At 44.7% G+C, this 23032-nt stretch overlaps 1 protein-coding gene and 1 long non-coding RNA gene across 4 annotated transcripts in view; both read right to left on the bottom strand.

The window, feature by feature from the left end:
• LOC118361295 (nucleolar protein 4-like) overlaps nucleotides 1-23032 on the bottom strand; it is a 161904-nt gene that overhangs the window by 123722 nt on the left and 15150 nt on the right. For 2 of the 3 annotated variants that reach the window (XM_052482975.1, XM_052482974.1), the window contains exon 1: nucleotides 18813-19973. The exons of the other annotated variant lie outside the window; for it this stretch is intronic. In XM_052482975.1, coding sequence (XP_052338935.1) covers nucleotides 18813-19151 — 339 coding nt within the window. In that variant the 5' untranslated portion in view covers nucleotides 19152-19973. Of the gene's footprint in view, nucleotides 1-18812; nucleotides 19974-23032 lie in introns of those variants that run through there. 3 annotated transcript variants of the gene reach the window in all.
• LOC127912797 (uncharacterized) lies at nucleotides 3416-5169 on the bottom strand. The gene is made up of 5 exons (XR_008083457.1): nucleotides 5040-5169; nucleotides 4599-4787; nucleotides 3843-4157; nucleotides 3591-3716; nucleotides 3416-3527 (listed from the first exon to the last, which is right to left on the bottom strand). It is a non-coding gene; the product is annotated as an uncharacterized LOC127912797 (long non-coding RNA).

Genomic DNA, 23032 nt, shown 5'->3' on the forward strand with positions numbered 1-23032 from the left:
AATTCGTAAAAATCCAAATAACTTCACAGATCTTCATTGTAAAGGGTTTAAACACTGTTTCCCATGCTTGTTCAATGACACATAAACAATTAATGAACATGCACCTGTGGAATGGTCATTAAGACACTAACAGCTTACAGACGGTAGGCAATTAAGCTCATAGTTATGAAAACTTAGGACACTAAAGAGGCCTTTCTACTGACACCAAAAGAAAGATACCAGGGTCCCTGCTCATCAGCGTGAACGTGCCTTAGGCATGCTGCAAGGAGGCACGAGGACTGCAGATGTGGCCAGGGCAATAAATTGCAATGTCCGTACTGTGAGACGCCTAAGACGGCGTTACAGGGAGACAGGACAGACATCTGATCATCCTCGCAGTGGCAGACCACGAATAACAACACCTGCACAGGATCGGTACATCCGAACATCACACCTGCAGGACAGGCAACAACAACTGCCCGAGTTACATCAGGAACGTGCAATCCCTCCATCAGTGCTCAGACTGTCCGCAATAGGCTGAGAGAGGCTGGACTGAGGGCTTGTAGGCCTGTTGTAACAGAACTACAAGCAACAACACCGCCGATGGGCACGAACCCACCGTCGCTGGACCAGACAGGACTGGCAAAAAGTGCTCTTCACTGATGAGTCGCGGTTTTGCCTCACCAGGGGTGATCGTCGGATTCGTGTTTATCGTCAAAGGAATGAGCGTTACACCGAGGACTGTACTCTGGAGAGGGATCGGTTTGGAGGTGGAGGGTCCGTCATGGTCTGGGGCGGTGTGTCACAACATCATCAGACTGAGCTTGTTGTCATTGTAGGCAATCGCAACACTGTGTTACAGGGAAGACATCCTCCTCCCTCATGTGGTACCCTTCCTGCAGGCTAATCCTGACATGACCCTCCAGCATGACAATGTCACCAGCCATACTGCTCATTCTGTGTGTGATTTCCTGCAAGACAGGAATGTCAGTGTTCTGCCATGGCCAGCGAAAGAGCCCGAATCTGAAACCCGTTGAGCACGTCTGGGACCTGTTGGATCTGAGGGTGAGGGCTAGGGCCATTCCCCCCAGAAATGCCTTGCTGGAAGAGTGGGGTAGCATCTCACAGCAAGAACTGGCAAATCTGGTGAAGTCCATGAGGAGGAGCTGTACTGCAGTACTTAATGCAGCTGGTGGCCACACCAGACACTGACTGTTACTTTTGATTTTGCCCCCCCCACCCCTTTGTTCAGGGACACAATATTCAATTTCTGTTAGTCACATGTCTGTGGAACATGTTCAGTTTGTATCAGTTGTTGAATCTTATGTTCATACAAATATTTACACGTGTTAAGTTTGCTGAAAATAAACGCAGTTGACAGTGAAAGGACGTTTCTTTTTTTGCTGAGTTTATAAATCATTGGTTAAAACCATTCAATGACCCTATCACACACACTCACAGATAGTGAGTTATAAGGCGAGTGTCGGTGCACACTATCATGTTTCCTCCAGCCCCTGAGGTCATAAGCATGATGCCCATGCTGATTTGATTTCTCAGCCTTTAAACAGGGATTGATTCAGACCTGAGACACCAAGTGAGTAGAATCTGGGCAATCGCATTCATCAAATGAATCAGTCAATCAACTACCTGGAAGAAAAGACAGCCAAGCAGGCCCAAGAGTTAGATTTGAGTATTCTTCCCTGCTCTATGGGATAGATAGCGAACTTCTGACATCTTTACCCCTGGACCCTGGCATGTACTGTGCTTACAGGCAAAAACCCCATAGGGTTTTGGTCAAAAGTAGTGCATTATATAGGGAATAGGGTGCCATTTCGGACACACCCTGAGTGTGCATTTATACCCTCAGATCCAGACCCACGTACACACTACACCACAGCACTCTACGTCTTCTTCCAGACAGTCATTTCACAGAGATTGCAATCTAGCCCTGATTATCTAAGAGGAGAGTCCAAATCAATCCGTTCCACCACCGTGCCTGTTTCAGCACACACAGTGAAGCTCCATATACTGTCGATAGATATTTTCTGCTCCTTTAAAGACACAGGCTTCATAGAACACATAGCCGGGGCTGCCGTTCTGGTCTCCCTGCCTGCTATGCTGTTTGATTAATATGCCGCTTCATGGATAGTTCAGCCAAATGACAAAATGACATATTGGTTTCCTTACCCTGTAAGCGGTCTATGGAGAAGGTATGACAGCAATCCATGCATTGGTTTTGTTTACCTGGCCACTGTTCAAAATACTTTTTAGCATTTGTGGCATAAATCCGATGCAAGTACCTATATTAGAATTTTATGATCATGTCCAAAGCATGCTAAAGTATATCAAATGTATAATGTAACTCAATTAAGTTACTTATAGATGATTTGGACGTAAAAATGCTCATATACCATAGACTTTGAGTGAAGTATGCCTTTAATTCTACAGAGGGACTCCTATTATTATGTCGTCTGCCAAGGCACAGTGTGCATTTCCTTTATCAGAGGTACGTTTCATAAATTCCGAACTGATTGAACGAAATCATTCAGAAGCACTATCCTACACAGAAATACACAAATCTCACACACCAAAATACACAAACCCCCAGAACGCTCCAGATCGAACCTCAGATATACGGAACAGCCCCGGGACACTTCGGATGGCTCCTCCATTGAACCGACTCTAAATGAAGTGGATTGTGTTATACTATAGGTGGCCTGTGGCCAAAGAAAACAAACTAATCTCCTGCCCCATCCAGTCTCTCGGTTGTTCTGTCGTTCTCCCCCCTCCCCTCCCTCCCTCTCTCTGTAACCCAGGACTCCAAAGTAACACAATTACTGCCAGTCAACGACTTACAGCTGCACAGCCAGCAGGTAGCTGTCCACACACACCCGCGGTCTTGGGAGGTTAGGGGTGTGGGCGAGTACACAACACCAGGGAGGATCTCCCCATTAGCGTGGTGATGTTTACCACGCATGATGTTTACCTCTTAGAAGACAGCAGTTGACTTTGCACGAGACAGTGAGGCTCGAATGTGTTTTATACACATCGCTAACACTATGGTCACCTACTTACTGTGGTCACCAATGACATTCACCCTGAATTCTGGTCACCACATTGGAGCACCTGTCCTAGTGTTCCTCCAACCCACCACCTTCTGGTGGGGAAGGGGGGGGGGGCGCACAGGTCCGCCTGCATCCTGCTGTCTGATATGTGACACTCTTGTTTGAATGATACTACAAAGACGAGGTTGGAGTATTAGGTGGGGTGGAGGGGGTGTGGGGGTGTTTTTGATAAGTGCAGCACACCTAAATGGGTGGCTACTGAAGGCTCCAGGAGAGAGTGAAAGTAGGTGAGTGAGTGAGTGAGTGAGTGAGTGAGTGAGTGAGTGAGTGAGTGAGTGAGTGAGTGAGTGTGGAGGTCATTGTATAAAGAGAGGAGAGTGTGTGTTGGGGGGAGAGAAAATAAGGAGCATAGGAGGCTGTGTGTTTGATCAAGGCCAGACAGGGTAGATAAGGGTAGTGAGAGGGGCAGGGTGGTGCAGTCACCTATTGTTTGGATCTCAGGCAGGGTAGATAAGGGTAGTGAGAGGGGCAGGGTGGTGCGGTCACCTATTGTTTGGATCTCAGACAGGGTAGATAAGGGTAGTGAGAGGGGCAGGGTGGTGCAGTCACCTATTGTTTGGATCTCAGGCAGGGTAGATAAGGGTAGTGAGAGGGGCAGGGTGGTGCAGTCACCTATTGTTTGGATCTCAGACAGGGTAGATAAGGGTAGTGAGAGGGGCAGGGTGGTGCGGTCACCTATTGTTTGGATCTCAGGCAGGGTAGATAAGGGTAGTGAGAGGGGCAGGGTGGTGCGGTCACCTATTGTTTGGATCTCAGACAGGGTAGATAAGGGTAGTGAGAGGGGCAGGGTGGTGCAGTCACCTATTGTTTGGATCTCAGGCAGGGTAGATAAGGGTAGTGAGAGGGGCAGGGTGGTGCAGTCACCTATTGTTTGGATCTCAGGCAGGGTAGATAAGGGTAGTGAGAGGGGCAGGGTGGTGCAGTCACCTATTGTTTGGATCTCAGGCAGGGTAGATAAGGGTAGTGAGAGGGGCAGGGTGGTGCAGTCACCTATTGTTTGGATCTCAGGCAGGGTAGATAAGGGTAGTGAGAGGGGCAGGGTGGTGCAGTCACCTATTGTTTGGATCTCAGACAGGGTAGATAAGGGTAGTGAGAGGGGCAGGGTGGTGCGGTCACCTATTGTTTGGATCTCAGGCAGGGTAGATAAGGGTAGTGAGAGGGGCAGGGTGGTGCGGTCACCTATTGTTTGGATCTCAGACAGGGTAGATAAGGGTAGTGAGAGGGGCAGGGTGGTGCGGTCACCTATTGTTTGGATCTCAGGCAGGGTAGATAAGGGTAGTGAGAGGGGCAGGGTGGTGCAGTCACCTATTGTTTGGATCTCAGGCAGGGTAGATAAGGGTAGTGAGAGGGGCAGGGTGGTGCAGTCACCTATTGTTTGGATCTCAGGCAGGGTAGATAAGGGTAGTGAGAGGGGCAGGGTGGTGCAGTCACCTATTGTTTGGATCTCAGGCAGGGTAGATAAGGGTAGTGAGAGGGGCAGGGTGGTGCGGTCACCTATTGTTTGGATCTCAGGCAGGGTAGATAAGGGTAGTGAGAGGGGCAGGGTGGTGCAGTCACCTATTGTTTGGATCTCAGGCAGGGTAGATAAGGGTAGTGAGAGGGGCAGGGTGGTGCAGTCACCTATTGTTTGGATCTCAGGCAGGGTAGATAAGGGTAGTGAGAGGGGCAGGGTGGTGCAGTCACCTATTGTTTGGATCTCAGACAGGGTAGATAAGGGTAGTGAGAGGGGCAGGGTGGTGCAGTCACCTATTGTTTGGATCTCAGGCAGGGTAGATAAGGGTAGTGAGAGGGGCAGGGTGGTGCAGTCACCTATTGTTTGGATCTCAGGCAGGGTAGATAAGGGTAGTGAGAGGGGCAGGGTGGTGCAGTCACCTATTGTTTGGATCTCAGGCAGGGTAGATAAGGGTAGTAAGAGGGGCAGGGTGGTGCAGTCACCTATTGTTTGGATCTCAGGCAGGGTAGATAAGGGTAGTGAGAGGGGCAGGGTGGTGCGGTCACCTATTGTTTGGATCTCAGGCAGGGTAGATAAGGGTAGTGAGAGGGGCAGGGTGGTGCAGTCACCTATTGTTTGGATCTCAGGCAGGGTAGATAAGGGTAGTGAGAGGGGCAGGGTGGTGCAGTCACCTATTGTTTGGATCTCAGGCAGGGTCCCGACAAAGAGCGGGAGGAGAGGTTTAGGGACCTGATTGGCTAAAGCCTGCTGCTATGTACCACAGTGAAAATTAAACAATGACGTAGCCAAATAATTACATAGAACAAACATACAGTATGTATCTTTGTGGATGTAACCATGCACCCATTATTTGAGAGGGGGCACAAAGTATTCCCCCCACGAAGCTGGAGAATTTTGCAGCTTTCTCCTGCTTTCTAGAGTCAATTTTTCTGCATAGGTTATCTAAACATACCTCTTTACCTGTTCAATTGTCATTTTAAATGAATGAATGCACATTGGTTCCTTAAGAACGTTTACGCCTTAGGAGTTTAGTATAACTGTCACACTGGTATGTCACACATCTAAATGTATGTCAATCTTTGCATGCATAGCTCTCGCTATGAATTTCACAGTGTAAATTATTTATTAATTCCGAATTCATAAAATTGCTAGGTGGCTAGTATTACAGAGAAACAAAACATATATATATTTTTTTTTTTTATTCATCAAAAATAATCAATAGGCTATTGATCAAATTAATTTTTTTCAAACATACCTCCTGCCCAATCCTGGCAGCTAAAATCAAATCAAACGCTGTGTGTGTTACACTACACTCTCTCTGCTCCTCCACTGACTATACTGCACGTGATAGCGCAAGGATCATCAACTAGATTCAGCTGCGGGCTGTTTTTTTCCTGAGCGGATGGTCGGGGGGCCGGTAACGGAATTACAAATATTTTTCAGACTGCAAATTGACCGCAAGAAGCCCAAGCAGATATAATGTTTGACTTAAAACATAATCATTTCAAACCTTGCATATATTTGAATGCGATCACGTGTCTCCCTACTATGTGTGGGAATATCTATCTCTTTGCTCCGTTCACCTTGTAAAGAACACCTTTCTAGGGCAAATGGATGACAGATCTTTTTTTTATAAATAATTAATATTATGAAACATGGGCTTAAAAAAATTAAGTTTAGTCATTCATTTAACCTCTGAAATTAGGACAAATCTGAGGGGGCACGTGCCTTAGGGAATCTTTTATTTCACCTCAACTGCCCCAGCTCCACAACCTGGCCATAACCATACCCCGCCCTGCTCTGCCCCGCTGCAGAGTGACATTCGCTGGGTGACCAATGTGACTTTCGCCCCCCCGGTTCAGAGAGGGGAGCATGCCCTCTGCTTCACCCCGGCCATTCCCTCATCGCCCTCCTACCACCCCTCAACAGAGAAACAGACGCACCGTGCCTCAGAGAGCAGAGGCAGGCATGGAGGAAGGGGGGTCACACAACCAGAGGCCTACCCATTCACATCAATTTAGTTGTATTTATTTCTGCAGGATAAGGGCCCCTTTGAGATTAGAGAGATCCCAGGTCTGATATGGGGGCCGTCCCAATTAAGTTACCCCCGCGGGCCACCATTAAACCCAAGGCCATCGACACGTCACTGCCACGAAGAGCAGCGGGAGAAGGAGGACCAAGGAGAGGGGGGGGGGGTTGGAAAATAGACACACATAAAAACATACAGTGCATCCTCCCATCATACACCCCCAACATGAGCATGCATCATGCATGAACACACAAAATGCTCCTCAAACACATGCAAAACAGGCAGACCGTTTGTGTGTCCTGTCTGTGTAAAACTAACTCTAAACAATTGATAAGAGCCATCTCAGTTTCCTGTGCTGTACACTATATTTCTATTATCCTGTTTCCCCCCCTCAGCACATGAGAGTAGAGGATGGGTTGTGACTGAGCCCTGAGTCATGCTCATTAGGGCACCCAACAGAAAACATTTCTTATTAGACCAGTCCAGTTCCAGTCCTCTTTCAGTTTCAGTTGGTTTTATTACGTTTGGTGACTAATGAACATGGCCCTGTAGTGTGGGGCTGTTGCCGTACACAGCTCCGACCAGGACAGACGCTCATGTGACCCTATGTGGAATGATTTGCTGTATTACTGGTAATTGCGTATGGTGCCACACACAAAAACCTCAGATGCCCATCTGTCTCCTGTTTCCACTGACGGACGACATCTCGTTCAACCGTTTTCGATAACCTTCTGACTGACTCCTACTGCAGAAATCCTCACTTCCTACTCTTACTATCTGATCGGAGAACAGCTAAACTGGAGCCGTATCAAGCGTCTCAGAGTAAGGGTGCCGATTTAGATCACAACGAATACAATTACATGTACACGAGGGACCTTATCCTAGATTAGCACTCTGAGACGCTTGATACACGGACATTAAGAAAAGCTCATTGACGGCCTAATGTAACTCAAGTCTGTGTATAAACTGAACACACACATGCTTCTCTTCCCTCTTTCTCTCTATCCTCTCGTCCCTCTCTGGTTGTGGTTAAAGAAGGCAGCTGACAGACAGCGGCCTGAGAAGAGCATGGGCACAGAGCAGCAACAGTTGATCAAACTGCACTTAACTAAGTCAGCCCCCTCTAAGAGCAGGTGCAGCAGGTGGTAGAGAGAGAGAAAGAGAAAGGGAGAGGGATAGAGAGAGAGAGAAGACAGAGACAGCAAAACGAAGGAAGGAGAAAAACGTTAAGACCTATTAATAGGAGCCTCTGAGACGCTGGTGTCAACTGCATGTGATGGCTAAGCTGTGGGGCTGCTTCCTCTAACCACACACACACACACACACACACACACACACACACACACACACACACACACACACACACTTCTCTTCCTCTCTCTCTCTCTCTGTCCCTCTCGCTCTCTCTCTCTTTGTCCCCTGTTTTGTTTTTCTCGCTATTCTTAATGCTGTGCCTACCTCACTTTTCTCTCTGTTTGTCTGTCTGTCCGTCTGTTTTTCGGTATGCTACTACTGTGCTACCACTCTGTCCTGCGGTCTCCATCCACTCTCTTATAATAAGATGACAACATTACCCTTTTCACACTATTGTATCAACCTAAACCCTAATGTGATGGTTCTGATATTTTTTCCAGTCATAGGATGGTTCCAGCAACGATGGTAGATGCGGAACCAGGCCAGCACAGTTCGGATCGGTTCAGGTCAGTAGTGTTAAAAGGCCACCTGTGTCTAGAGCTGTTATTGTGACCGTATTACGGCTACACCGGCCGTCACGAGTCATGACCGCAGTCAAATTCTACATGACCGTTTAGTCATGGTAACTAGGCATCTCCTAGCTCTGATGGTCATTAGTAGCCTACCCAACTTGCTAACAGCCTGGTACTCAGCACTCTATTGTCCCTCTAATCACTCTGACATCAACGTAAATATAATTGAAAAATCAAATCAAACACTTCATGAGAGCCCATGAGATCATGTTGCGCAACATTTCTATAGGCTATGCAATTACGTAAGAAAACAGAGTTTTGATGGCCTCTATTAAAAATAGGAGGATACCATCATCTTTCTGGTGCATTTGCTGTTTGTTAGGTCTACTCATCTTCAAATCAAATTGTATTAGTCACATGTGCCAAATACAACAGGTATACAGTGAAATGCTTACTTACAGGCACCTAACCAACAATGCAGTTTAAGAAATACGGATAAGAATAAGAAATAAAAGTAAAATAACAATAGCGAGACTATATACAGGGGGGTACCGGTAGAGAGTCAATATGCGGGGGCACCGGTTAGTTGAGGTAATATGTACATGAAGGTAGGAGTTATTGAAGTGACTTTGCGTAGATGATAACAACAGAGTAGCAGCGGTGTAAAAGAGGGGGAGTGGTGGACAATGTAAATAGTCTGGGTAGCCATTTGATTAGGTGTTCAGGAGTCTTATGGTTTGGGGGTAGAAGCTGTTCATAAGCCTCTTGGAATTAGACTTGGTGCTCCGGTACCGCTTACCGTGCGGTAGCGGAGAGAACAGTCTATGACTAGGGTGGCTGGAGTCTTTGACAATTTTTAGGGCCTTCCTCTGACACTGTCTGGTATATAGGTCCTGGATGCAGGAAGCTTGGCCCCAATGATGTACTGGGCCGTTCGCATTACCTTCTGTAGTGCTTTGCGGTCGGAGGCCGAACAGTTGCCATACCAGGCAGTGATGCAACCAGATGCTCTCGATGGTGCAGCTGTAGAACCTTTTGAGGATCTGAGGACCCATGCCAAATCAAGTCTCCCGAGGGGGAATAAGTTTTGTCGTGCCCTCTTCACGACTGTCTTGGTGTGCTTGGACCATGTTAGTTTGTTGATGATGTGGACACCAAGTAACTTGAAGCTCTCAACCTGCTCTACTGCAGCCCCGTCGATGAGAATGTGGGCGTGCTCGGTCCTCTTTTTCCTGTAGTCCACAATGATCTCCTTTGTCTTGATCACGTTGAGGGAGAGGTTGTTGTCCTGGCACCACACGGCCAGGTCTCTGACCTCCTCCCTATAGGCTGTCTCGTTGTTGTCAGTGATCAGGCCTACCACTGTTGTGTCATCAGTAAACTTAATGATGGTGCTGGAGTCGTGCCTGGCAGTGCAGTCATGAGTCAACAGGGAGTACAGGAGGGGACTGAGCACGCACCCCTGAGGTAAACCTGTGTTAAGGATCAGCGTGGTGGATGTGTTGGTACCTACCCTTACCACCTGGGGGCGGCCCATCAGGAAGTCCAGGATTCAGTTGCAGAGGGAGGTGTTTAGGTCCAGGGTCCTTAGCTTATTGATGAGCTTTGAGGGCACTATGGTGTTGAATGCTGAGCTATAGTCAATGAATAGCATTCTCAGATAGGTGTTCCTTTTGTCCAGGTGGGAAAGGGCAATGTGGAGTGCAATAGAGATTGCATCATCTGTGGATCTGTTGGTGTAGTATGCAAATTGGAGTGGGTCTGGAGTTTCTGGGATAATGGTGTTGATGTGAGTCTTTCAAACCACTTCATGGCTACAGGTAGTTGTTTAGGCAGGTTACCTTAGTGTTCTTGGGCACAAGCACTATGGTGGTCTGCTTAAAACATGTTGGTATGACAGACTCGGACAGGGAGAGGTTGAAAATGCCAGTGAAGACACTTGCCAGTTGGTCAGCGCATACTTGCAGTACACGTCCTGCTAATCTGTCTGGCCCTGAGGCCTTATGAATGTTGATCTGTTTAAATGTCTTACTCACATCGGCTGTGAAGAGCGTGATCACAGTCTTCCAGAACAGCTTGTGCTCTCATGCATGTTTTAATGTTATTTGCCTCGAAGCGAGCATAGAAGTAGTTTAGCTCTTCTGGTAGGCTTGTGTCACTGTAATGGTTTGCAAGGCCTGCCACATCCGACGAGCGTTAGAGCCAGTGTAGTACGATTCGATCTTAGTCCTGTATTGATGCTTTGCCTGTTTGATGGTTCATTACAGTTTTGGGATTTCTTATAAGCTTCCGGGTTAGAGTCCCGCTCCTTGAAAACGGCAGCTCTACCATTTAGCTCAGTGCGGATGTTGCCTGTAATTTCTGGTTGGAGTACGTACGTACGGTCACTGTGGGGACGAGGACAGAATTATGGTCAGATTTGCCAAATGGAAGGCGAGGGAGAACTTTGTATGCGTCTCTGTGTGTGGAGTAAAGGTGGTCCAGAGTTTTTTTCCCCTCTGGTTACACATTTAACATGCTGATAGAAATTTGGTCAAACGGATTTAAGTTTCTCTGCAGTAAAGTCCCCCGGCTACTAGGAGTGCCGCCTCTGGGTGAGCGTTTTCCTGTTTGCATATGTCAGAATAGTGCTCATTCGAGCCTCCCGGGTGGCGCAGTGGTTAAGGGCGCTGTACTGCAGCGCCAGCTGTGCCATCAGAGACTCTGGGTTCGCGCCCAATTGGCCTAGCGTCGCCCGGGTTAGGGAGGGGTTGGCCGGTAGGGATATATTTTTCTCATCACGCACCAGCGACTCCTGTGGCGAGCCCGGCGCAGTGCGCGCTAACCAAAGTTGCCAGGTGCACAGTGTTTCCTCTGACACATTGGTGCGGCTGGCTTCCGGGTTGGATGCGCGTTGTGTTAAGAAGCAGTGCGGCTTGGTTGGGTTGTGTATTGGAGGACGCATGACTTTCAACCTTCGTCTCTCCCGAGCCCGTACGGGAGTTGGAGCGATGAGACAAGATAGTAGCTACTAAAACAATTGGATACCACGAAATTGGGGAGAAAACGGGGTAAAAAAAATGTTTTTAAAGAATACAGCTCATTCAATGCTGTCTTAGTGCCAGCCTCTGACTGTGGTGGTATGTAAACAGCTATGAAAAACACAAAAGAAAACTCTAGGTAGATAGTGTGGTCTACAGTTTATCATGAGATACTCTACCTCAGGTGAGCAATAGTGCGAGACTCCCTTAGATATCATGCATCTGCTGTTATTTACAAAAATACATAGTTTGGGATAGAAAAGTTAGGATTGAACAGACGACGCTGTTCTATCCTTCCGATGCAGCGTATAACCAGCCAGCTCTATGTTGATAGTGTCCTCGCTCAGTTCTGACTCCGTGAAGCATAAGATATTACAGTTTTGAATGTAGTTTGGTAGTTTAATCTTCTGCGTAGGTCATCTATTTTATTGTCCAAAGATTGCAGGTTTGCAAGCAGAATGGAAGGAAGTGGGGGTTTATTCAATCGCCTTGGAATTCTCAGAAGGCAGCCCGCCCTCCGGACCCTTTTTCTCCACCACCTCTTCACACAAATCATGGGGATCTGGGCCTGTTCCTGAGAAAGCAGTATATCGTTCGCGTCGGGCTCATCAGACCCATTAAAGGGAAAAAAAGGATTCTGCCAGTCCGTGGTGAGTAATCGCAGTCCTGATGTCCAGAAGTTATTTTCGGTCATAAGAGATGGTAGCGGCAACATTATGTACAAAATAAGTTCAAAAGTAAGTTACAAACAACGTAAATAAACAACCAAAAAAACAATCGGTTGGGGACATGTAAAACATCTGCCTTCTTCTCCGGCGGCATTTTATCATCTTGTTGGCTGACGAAAAACAAATGTGGATATATGCGCCTCGGAATTCGAAAAAGGATGTGTGCAGTTGAGTTCCCGATGTGTCGGGGGTTCACTGTTGCCCAAATTCGGACCGGAGATAGATGCCTGTGAGAAGTACCCAATAACATGGGCATTGGCTCATAAGAATTGAGATGTCTGAGAGAGCCATGTGAGTGAGAGGTGCTTCGGAAACACGCAGCCAAGAGAAGGAAATTATAATTATTATATTCAGCCCAAGGGCACGATGGCCACTGGCCGCAAAAGGCATGGATTTTTTTAGAAGGCATTACAGACACACTAGGGGGATGCCACCGATAAATTTGACGCATTATCAAGTGCTTGTCAAATTGTGAATGAGAGACTGACGAAGTGTGTGCAGCCTGCGCAAGAAACAAAGCTGAGTTCATGCCTTTCATACAACTTTTTTTCAAATCAACATTAGAGTCACATCATGAAGCCTTAGATCATATTAAAATTCAAAACATATTGCCCAAGGTTTGTATCACAACTATATTTACATTAATAACTCTAAATTAAGTATATAGGAGGACCTGTTTTTTTTGTTATAAGCACAACACAGAACAGCCACATGTGCACACTCCCTCAAAAATCATTTTATTCAGCTATGTTCAATTGTATTCTTCATTCTATAAAATAATATAAAATATTGCCACAGAATTCTAAGCAAATGTTGTCTGCTAAATGAACTAGTGTAGTCCACAGCGATATGGCATAGCCAGATCAGGACCTAACATAAGGACAACTCAGTGTATGCTATTCTGTTCATCTGAAATAGACTACATTTTCTTCATATCATGTTTCTTTAGACCTGTTTAAAATAAATAAGGGATGTATTGTATTGGTGTTGATTTATTAGACTTTTTTAAAATGTAGATGTTCCAAAGGGCTGCATCAGTGGCTTGTAGGCTGTACATGGAAGCCAGGAGATGCTAAATTTATTCACGTTAATTAACGGTCAATTACCGTGAGACCGGCGGTTATGTGCCACAATTTTCACTGGCTGACCAAATTTTATGACTGCCACAGCCCTACCTGTGTCTCCTCCACTAAAGCCCTTCATCGCCCCCGTCGTTCCCCTGAGCAATGATTCACATGATCTTATTCTCCGTTGTTATCATCTCAATTTACTTTCCCTTGCTAACGGTTGCTAAAGGTCACAAAGCTTATAGAGATCGTGCTAGAGGAGCCTTTTCGATTGAGCCTTTTCTGTCTCTCTAACTTTAGGCTTGTCCCATAGAGTTAGGCATTAGAATACCTGAACGGACATGAACCTTCTTATGACAGGATGAAGGTCAGCCATGTTGGTCAGGGAGTTGGTCAACAATGGTTTGGCAGTGCTGTGGTTAGGCATTGTGTAAAATAATGCATTTGAAGAATTTATCTGCACTGTATGTTTGTTAGCTACAGTGGGGAGAACAAGTATTTGATAACCTGCAAAATCGGCAGGGTTTCCTACTTACAAAGCATGTAAAGGTCTGTAATTTTTACCATAGGTACACTTCAACTGTGAGAGACGGAATCTATAGCAAAAATCCAGAAAATCACATTGTATGATTTTAAGTAATTAATTTGCATTTTATTGCATGACATACGTATTTGATCACCTTCCAACCAGTAAGAATTCTGGCTCTCACAGACCTGTTCGTTTTTCTTTAAGAAGCGCTCCTGTTCTCCAATCATTACCTGTATTAACTGCACCGGTTTGAACTTGTTACCTGTATAAAAAAAACACCTGTCCACACACTCAATCAAACAGACTCCAACCTCTCCACAATGGCCAAGACCAGAGAGCTGTGTAAGAACATCAGGGATAAAATTGTAGACCTGCACAAGGCTGGGATGGGCTACAGGACAATAGGCAAGCAGCTTGGTGAGAAGGCAACAACTGTTGGCGCAATTATTAGAAAATGGAAGAAGTTCAAGATGACGGTCAATCACCCTCGGTCTAGGGCTCCATGCAAGATCTCACCTCGTTGGGCATCAATAATCATGAGGAAGGTGAGGGATCAGCCCAGAACTACATGGCAGGACCTGGTCAATTACCTGAAGAGAGCTGGGACCACAGTCTCAAAGAAAACCATTAGTAACACACTACACTGTCATGGATTAAAATCCTGCAGCGCACACAAGGTCCCCCTGCTCAAGCCAGCGCATGTCCAGGCCCGTCTGAAGTTTGCCAATGACCATCTGGATGATCCAGAGGAGGAATGGGAGAAGGTCATGTGGTATTAAGACATGACTGACCTTCATGTCTTAAAGTAATGATGGGCTGTTATTTCTCTTTGCTTATTTGAGCTGTTCATGACATAATATGGACCTGGTCTTTTACCAAATAGCGTTATCTTCTGTATACCACCCCTACCTTGTCACAACACAACTGATAGGCGCAAACGCATTAAGAAGGGAAGAAATTCCACAAATTAACTTTTAACAAGGCACACCTGTTAAAAACCTCTTGGTGTTAGGGGGCAGTATTTTAATTTTTGGGAAAAAAACGTTCCTGTTTTAAACAGGATATTTTTTCAGGAAAAGATGCTAGAATATGCATATAATTGACAGCTTTGGATAGAAAACACTAACGTTTCCAAAACTGTAAAGATATTGTCTGTGAGTATAACACAACTGATGTTGCAGGCGAAAGCCTGAAAAATCTCATCCGGAAGTGCCCCAGGTTTTGAAAGCGCTGCATTCCAATGACTCCCTATTCAGCTGTGAATGTACCATCAACGAGCTTACGCTTTCTACGTATTCCCCAAGGTGTCTACAACAGCATTGTGACGTAGTTTTACGCATTTCTGTTGAAGAATAGCCATAGGCTTCCACATTGCGTAGGTGGTCACATGGTGGCTCCGAGAGAGATTCTCGCGTAAAATACAGAGGTAGCCATTATTCCAATCGGTCCTAGTGAAAAATGAATTGTCCCGACGGATATATTATTGAATAGATATTAGAAAAACACCTTGAGGATGGATTCGAAACAACGTTTGCCATGTTTCTGTCGATATTATGGAGCTAATTTGGAATATTTTTCGGAGTTCTGGTGACCGCAATTTCCGGGCGATTTCTTAGCCAAACGTGAAGAACAAACGGAGCTATTTCGCCTACAAAAATAATCTTTTGGGAAAAAAATTACTTTGGCTGTCTACCTGGGAGTCTCATGAGTGAAAACATCCAAAGTTCATCAAAGGTAAACGACTTAATTTGATTTATTTTCTGATTTCCGTGACAAGGTTGCCTGCTGCTAGCAAGGCATAATGCTATGCTAGGCTATGATAAACTTACACAAATGCTTGTCTAGCGTTGGCTGTAAAGCATATTTTTAAAATCAGGAGATGACAGGGTGATTAACAAAAGGCTAAGCTGTGTTCCAATATATATCTCTTGTGATTTTCATTAATAGGAATATTTTCTAGGAAGATTTATAATAATAATAATATATGCCATTTAGCTGACGCTTTTATCCAAAGCGACTTACAGTCATGTGTGCATATATTCTACGTATGGGTGGTCCCGGGAATCGAACCCACTACCCTGGCGTTACAAGCGCCATGCTCTACCAACTGAGCCACAGAAGGATTTATGTCCATTGCGTTATGCTAATTAGTGTCAGATGATGACAACGGTCCCGTTCACGGGATGGGGTATCACTACAGGTTAATTGAAATGCATTCCAGGTGATTACCTCATGAAGCTGGTTGAGATCATTTTTATTTTACCTTTATTTAACTAGGCAAGCCAGTTAAGAACAAATTCTTATTTTCAATGACAGCCTAAGAACAGTGGGGCAGAACAGATTTTTACCTTGTCAGCTCTGGGATTCGGTTACAAGTCCAATGCTCTAACCACTAGGCTACCTGCCACCCCAAGAATGCCAAGCATGTGCAAAGCTGTCGTCAAGACAAAGAATATATTTTAATTTGTTTAACACCTTTTTGGTTACTACATGATTCCATATGTGTTATTTAATAGTTTTGATGTCTTCACTGTTATTCTACAATGTAGAAAATAAAGAAAAACCCTTGAATGAGTAGGTGAGAGGGAGCAGGCCTACATAGCTGCCTGTTGCACAAATGGGTATGTGAGGGAATTACACACTTTTGCTCCATTAACACACACTTTCTTGTATTACACACGTGTGAACACACACACGCTGGGAGTGGGACCAGTGTGTGTGGCATTTCCTTCCAGGTTTCTCCAAGCCTCAGGCAGCTTTCCAGAGCTCTGGCCTCATTCATCCACACACTGCCTATCAGGCTACAGCTCTCTACTGGCAATTAGAACACATTTACAACCTGCTCACTCAGGGATCTCACGTACACACACACACACACACACAAACAAATGTATACATACTGTCGAATTTAGAACAATTTACCTAAAACACATCCCCCACATCCATCCCTTCCACACACACACACACACACACACACACACACACACACACAGCATACTAGTCCAATTTACAAGTGGACAAAACAAGCAGTGAGGGTGCAAGCTCATGCATCCCAACAGAACCCTGAAGGTGAGCAAGACTGTCTCCATCACCGTTTTTAAAGAAATAAACAGTACATACAAGCAGCACACAGGGGGAGCAACATCACACAAAAAATATAAGAAAACAAATAATAAATAATGAATAAAGAAAAGAAGGAAATACAAAAAGTGTACATATGTACACATGCATATACACATACACACCAAACATACAGTATAGCCTATAATAGCAGCCAAATATCCTAAAGTGAAATATCCTAGATCAGATTCTGGGTGGAGCCTACATGATAGCCTTGGACCAATTGGTTAGTGTCTCAACACTAAATTAATTAACATTGGAAGTTGATTTCTTCTAATATAAAAATGTCATTGAACATTAATAACCAAACAATACAATATTTGGTTTAAACTTACTTTTGAGGTTTTTTTAATGTGCTTTTTAAAAAAAAATTTTTTTACAGCTGCTGAAGATGCTAAGATTACTCGTTTTTCCCCATCATCACTGTTGATCTATCACTCAGCATCTCTCTACTGCACGCTCTGCTTGGCACGGCCCACTATAGTAGAATAGCAATGGAATATAGCAGCAGGACTGGGTGAGAGCAGGCTGTGTCTCACAGTCAATCAGTCATAATATGACCCTGCTTGCTGCCTTCAGACAGAAAGCAGACTTACAGCTACTGCCTTAGCTTCTGCCAAGACGCTGTTATGAGTGGTGCTGTCTCTGTGTTTAGCTGACAGCAGATGAACAGCTCCTCCAAAAATGTCCTGTAGCCGGCCAGCTCAAATTAGCCTACTGTCAGAGTTGAGCAAGTCAACAAGTCATGTGACTGTCTTCGGGGTGCTTCCCAAGCTGCACCATATTCCCTACTCCTGGTGCACTATTTTTGGACCAAAGCCCAATGTTCCCGGGTCAAAAGTATTGGTCCCTGGTCAACAGTAGTGCACTATATAGGGAAGAGGGTGCCATTTGAGATGCCTTTTTTATGATTGCAAAGTATTTTAGAGGTGTTTATTGTATACCATTGTCCGTTTACAAATGGTTCGAATGCAATCAGAGAGAACCTGTGTGGGACAGAAGTAACAGACTCTAGTCCAGAAGCCTGTCCCCTATGCCTAAATAGACTCTCTATTCAATCTTTTAAGACAACCTCAATGAAATCAGTACAATGGGGGAGAGAGAGAGAGAGAGATTCAGAATAGCCTCTTCAAATCTAGGACAGACACATGATCAAGTGTGGAGAAGACAGGGGCTCAAACTTTTCATGTGACTTCGATGCAAAGGCAAGGAACAGCAGCAAACGGCTGCATCACAAGCTCAGCAGGTGACTGTGTGGCTTTGAAATGTGTAACCTATTCATCTTTGTAACAAATCCTCTAAATGAATGGTCTGTGATTGACCCCCTGTCTGAACCTGGACCGCTACAAACTAGAATTTAGTTTCCATTTGTCATTTACAGTCACAGATGTCTATCTTTTCAAGTATCTCCACCCCCCTTTAACGTCCAATACCAAAAGCCACTCCAACATTTAACGAACAGGCTACACAATTTTAGAATGAGTTTCTAGCACTCTGCACACAGGGGTGAAATTCAATGATTTTTTTCCCAGCTGCATCCATGTCGTCAATGGATCACACATGTCCATGTCCATCATTGATGAGCTTTAGGAATTTGCGCATGAACAGAATTTAATTGATTTGAGACTAAATAAATAACCCTATGTAAATAGTGGGAACTGACAAAACGACTATTCTCGGCATGAAATATCTCCGATTTACAAAAAAAAAAAACAATATAGCTTGGAAGCTTGCCCTCGTGTGTGTAAACGCGCGCACACGCACAGTGGACTATCATGCCATCCGGGTATACTTGTCTCATTTTTCTTTGGAGCCAAAATCATTGTCTAGGAGATACTATTTGCGCGAAAATGGTCGTAATAAGAGCGCTGCGCCCATGGCACCATGGCACTGCCCGACCCATGACAGTGAGAAAGGACTGCATCAAAGGGCCAGGGAAAGTTGTCGTAGAGCAGTAGCAGGACTCCATACACATATTTACATAGGAAAATATGGGCATCATCATAGTGCGCACACACATTTGCGCGCACAGTAGGAAAGAGGAACATTTACTAACCGTCGCCTTGATAGGGACATACAGGACAGGTCTGTCGGCGGCTCCATTCTTGTTCAGGTCCCCTTGAATTGTCCCAACAAGGAACCCTTTGGACTTCACCCAGAATTTGAATTTTGCGTTGATGTGGTTGCTCTCGATGTAGACAGGGTCCGACTCATCGGTGTGTGAAAGGGTCTGGAGAATCTTATTGTATTTTCTCCGGGTGACTGTCTTTGTTTTACCCGAGTCCCCGTAAGTACGGAGACACCAGTCCTGAAATTCGCCGAACATCTCTCCTTCTAACGCCACCGGGCTTCTGCTCCTTTTGGGTAAATCCACGCTGGGTTTTTTCATTGACATGATTTCTCTATGATGTCCCTTTAGATTGGAGCACGGGGTCTCAAAAATAACTCCAAACACTAATAATGCACTATTTTATTCGATTTATCGATTTATTACAATTAACTGTTAAATGTCCCTCTCCTGGTTAGAAGGGGAGCCATATACGAGTTAGATTGATATTTCTGCGAACACCGAGGAAGGATTCCGTATCAGGCAATGAACGATTGGTGTACTCTCACACCTGTTAGCGGAAACCGTTCGTCTCCTGTCCCAAAGGGTAATAACAAATGTCAGTAGCTCATATCCTGCGCCGAGGAACTGAAAGAGGTGCCGTCCTATTAAACGGGTATCTCCCACCTGTGTGTTAAAGGTCTCCAATCTATAAAGATTCGCCGTTTGAATATCAGATACAACAAAACGTGGTAGCCTATTTGACGTTAAGTAAGGCTAGAATAAGGAGTGCATATTTTAGCACGGGTCCACAACTAATTAGAAGGAATGGCTATAGCAGCCCGGTCTGTCGTGATACCCTCCTCCTCCCAACTCCACCTGATTCGTGTTCCACCTGTTTGAATCGGACCAGAACGCCGCTGTCCCGAACCGTCTTACGTAGACGGAAATCAAAGCGCATCGATGTGTCTCCTGTTTCTCTACTGGATAAAGCGTTATATTGATCTAGCTTAAGATAAGCCTTAATATGAGCAAATGGTATATATTATGGACAGGCTCTTGTTCTTCTCCACACGAACTCCGTCGCGTCGATGGGACATGGGTGCGCGCAATGTCTCGCCGAAATCCAGGAAGTGCAGTCCCAGTAGCCGAAACGCACACAAAGCGGGGTTGCGCGACCGTCCCATGCGGGACCAAATAGCCGTTGGCACCGTTTCTTACGTTTGATGGGCAATTGGTCATGTGAATAATTAATGTTTTTGCCCCATTGTAACAAAAACATAATTTCTATAAAATGCAGGGGTTTGAGCCATGCATAGCCTAAGCACATGACTGGTCTATTGTAAAATAATATCTAATTTCTTCACTATCCATATTGTCATGAAGGGATAACCTATTGATATAGCATAATTATACTATAAATACTGTCATGGAATTAAGTCTGACTGAATTGATTAATCATTATTTATGATTCATTATTGATATTATTCTACTCCTCACATATTTTATGTTTATTGGATAGGCAAGAGATAGACGGGAGAATGTGTTGAAAAAGCAGTGTGCCGGATTTGAACCCATGCAGCAGCAATGTGTGTTCTGGAGTAGCTTTACTCCACCTGATCTTTGTGTTTCTTTTCGAAAAACATCTCAGTTGACTGTTTAGTTCTCTCTCAACAGTCAGTGGCCCTCTGTGGCTCCATCCAATGTCCAGATGTAATCACTGAAGCAAAGCACAAAAACACTCACACGTCAAAAAAAAAAAAGAAGAGAGGCCACCACACATCATCCAATATACCCAATTTTACTCAAAAGAGTCCTCAAATTCAAGATTGTAACTATTCCTATTCTTCATTCACCAGGCCATGCATATTATTTTGTAGCCTACATGCTCAACATGCCAGCTGTATAGTATATCATATAGTAATGGATAAAACAAAAGTCTAGACTCTCAGTTTGCCTACATAGGACAGGCTACCTTACCCTAAAGAACACCCAGACTGTTATTGCTATTGATAATAGCTCATAACATCCAATAGTTTAGATGAACAGTAAAACTGGGGATCCCATTACAGCCCAATCACAGACCATGGAACATCATGTTGGATCAATGGCATTTTATGACCTAGTATATTGACCCACTGTTTCTGCTTCCCTTGATGAAATACATCACAGAATATACAAGGTGCATTGTCCAAAATGAAAAACCTATAGCTCTCGCTGTAATCCCCATACCGTACAGTGCAAGTCATTCCCCATATATTTAATGAAAATACTATTTAAGTATAGTATAAAGTATTTCATATATGTGTATAGAGGACACAGAACCATCTGGGTAAAATCACTACTTATACCAGTACTAACATGGTTACTTGACTGTTTGATCAATTCAGGGGCTTCTAATGCTGTGTCAAAGGTCGTATGCTTGGGAACAACTAAAGTGGAGGCTGTGTTTTGGGGTTGGGGCTGGGAGTAACCTTGGAGTGGGTACAGACAGGAGCATGGATACTGTGTGCCCAAATTGCTACAGTATGTTTGTGTCAATGAACAGGCCCTGTCCGGGTGTACAAGCCCTGGAACAGGACATCCCAAACCTCTTCATACCCTTAAACTGGCATTCTGTATGAGAAATAGTTTTTTTTTTGTAATGTATTGTTAGTGGCCTGGCTGAATACTGAGTTTGTTTAAAGAATGAGATTGCCCCGGAGTTAGAAAATATAGACCACTGTCACCAGTTGAGCTACCATCTATGAAACATACCAGACATGTGGCATGACATTTCTCATTTACACCAACAGAAAATACATCCAGTTTATCTCCAAAGAATGTCTCTGTAACCTTGTCCTTTGGCCAATCAACTGTCTAAGTTGAAGCTCTGGTATTAAGAGCTTATCTACAGAACATCACAGTTTGTGTTGAAGTGAATGTCATGCTTATGGCTCAATCACTGACACTAGCAGTCAGTATGTCAAAGAGAGCACTAGATTGCCACCCATGTCTAAAGTGGATGGCTGGGATGCTACAGTACAACAGGTTGCTTTGAAATAGCATCTAAATGGACCATGATGCTCTGTGGTGCTATGGTTTGTGCATGAGAGGGGGGCCTAGCGCGCACAACGACATACATATCTGTCCGCTCTTTGTCAAAGCATTGTAGCACTTGCGCTTGGATACCTGTGTCAATGTAGCCTGTACAGTCAGTGCACACACACATGTGCCTGTTGTTGCCACAGTAGTCTCGTTGTCACGGCGTAGTTCCACCGCTGCATGTGGGGCTGTTGGGGTGACACCTGTTCCTGTGAGCCCACAGGGACTAAGAACAAGGCCCCCACCAGGCTCCTTAAACCTCACCGCCAAACCATGGAGGAAACTGAATACAGCAGGGGAGGGGCTCCCAACAACAACAACGAAGATAGACTATACTCCGGAGATAACTTTGCATTGATGTTGTGTTAATGTTACATTGAGGTTCAACCAATTTTTTTTGTGTGTCCTTCACAGTCTTATCTATTAATAAGAGTCCCTGCCCCAGAGGAATAAAGACAAAAAAACTGCAACGGAGGGAATGAAAATAGAATAGACCTTTGCCACGGCAAAAGAAAGTGTGTTACAAAACGCAGCCATCTTTTTTCCTCCCTCGTCTGCCTATTTCTCCCCTTTTTCATCTCAGGGTTCCTGGAAGTTGGTGACCGGCCGGTTTGGGAAAAAACGAGTTAGTGCTGTGTGGTTAACACTTCATTCCTGTTTCTGTGAAAAGTCTGTGGAAATCGCAACCGCTGGCTGGGGCCCGTGGTCGTTCTCACCTCTACGGGGCTGTCCTGACTAAGTTGGCTTGTTTTGGTTCTGTTATATTTGAGCCAGTGATTAGTGATTAGCTGACATTGTCATTCAAATGTGAATACTTGTCTATTCCCTCACAAGATTGGGAAACACTAGGTTAAGGTGTTGTGGTGTGTAAACGCATTTACACATAATGTGTACAGAAACACAGGCCTTCACACCACACAGAGGAATACGTACAAACACTATTTATTTTAAACTCTTTTTTACATTTTTTAAATCAACTGGTTACAAGTAAATAAATTAGGTTCTCTCAAATTGAAAAAAATATATATATTTGTTGAAACCAAATATATGATTCAATGCCAACTGTTGCCAATATTTGATTACTAACAAACCTATTAGTCGCAACATATTTCTTTGAACACTCAATTTACTTTAAATTGAACCTT

Source organism: Oncorhynchus keta, chromosome 28 (assembly GCF_023373465.1).
Source record: "Oncorhynchus keta strain PuntledgeMale-10-30-2019 chromosome 28, Oket_V2, whole genome shotgun sequence".
Taxonomy (NCBI): Eukaryota; Metazoa; Chordata; class Actinopteri; order Salmoniformes; family Salmonidae; genus Oncorhynchus; species Oncorhynchus keta.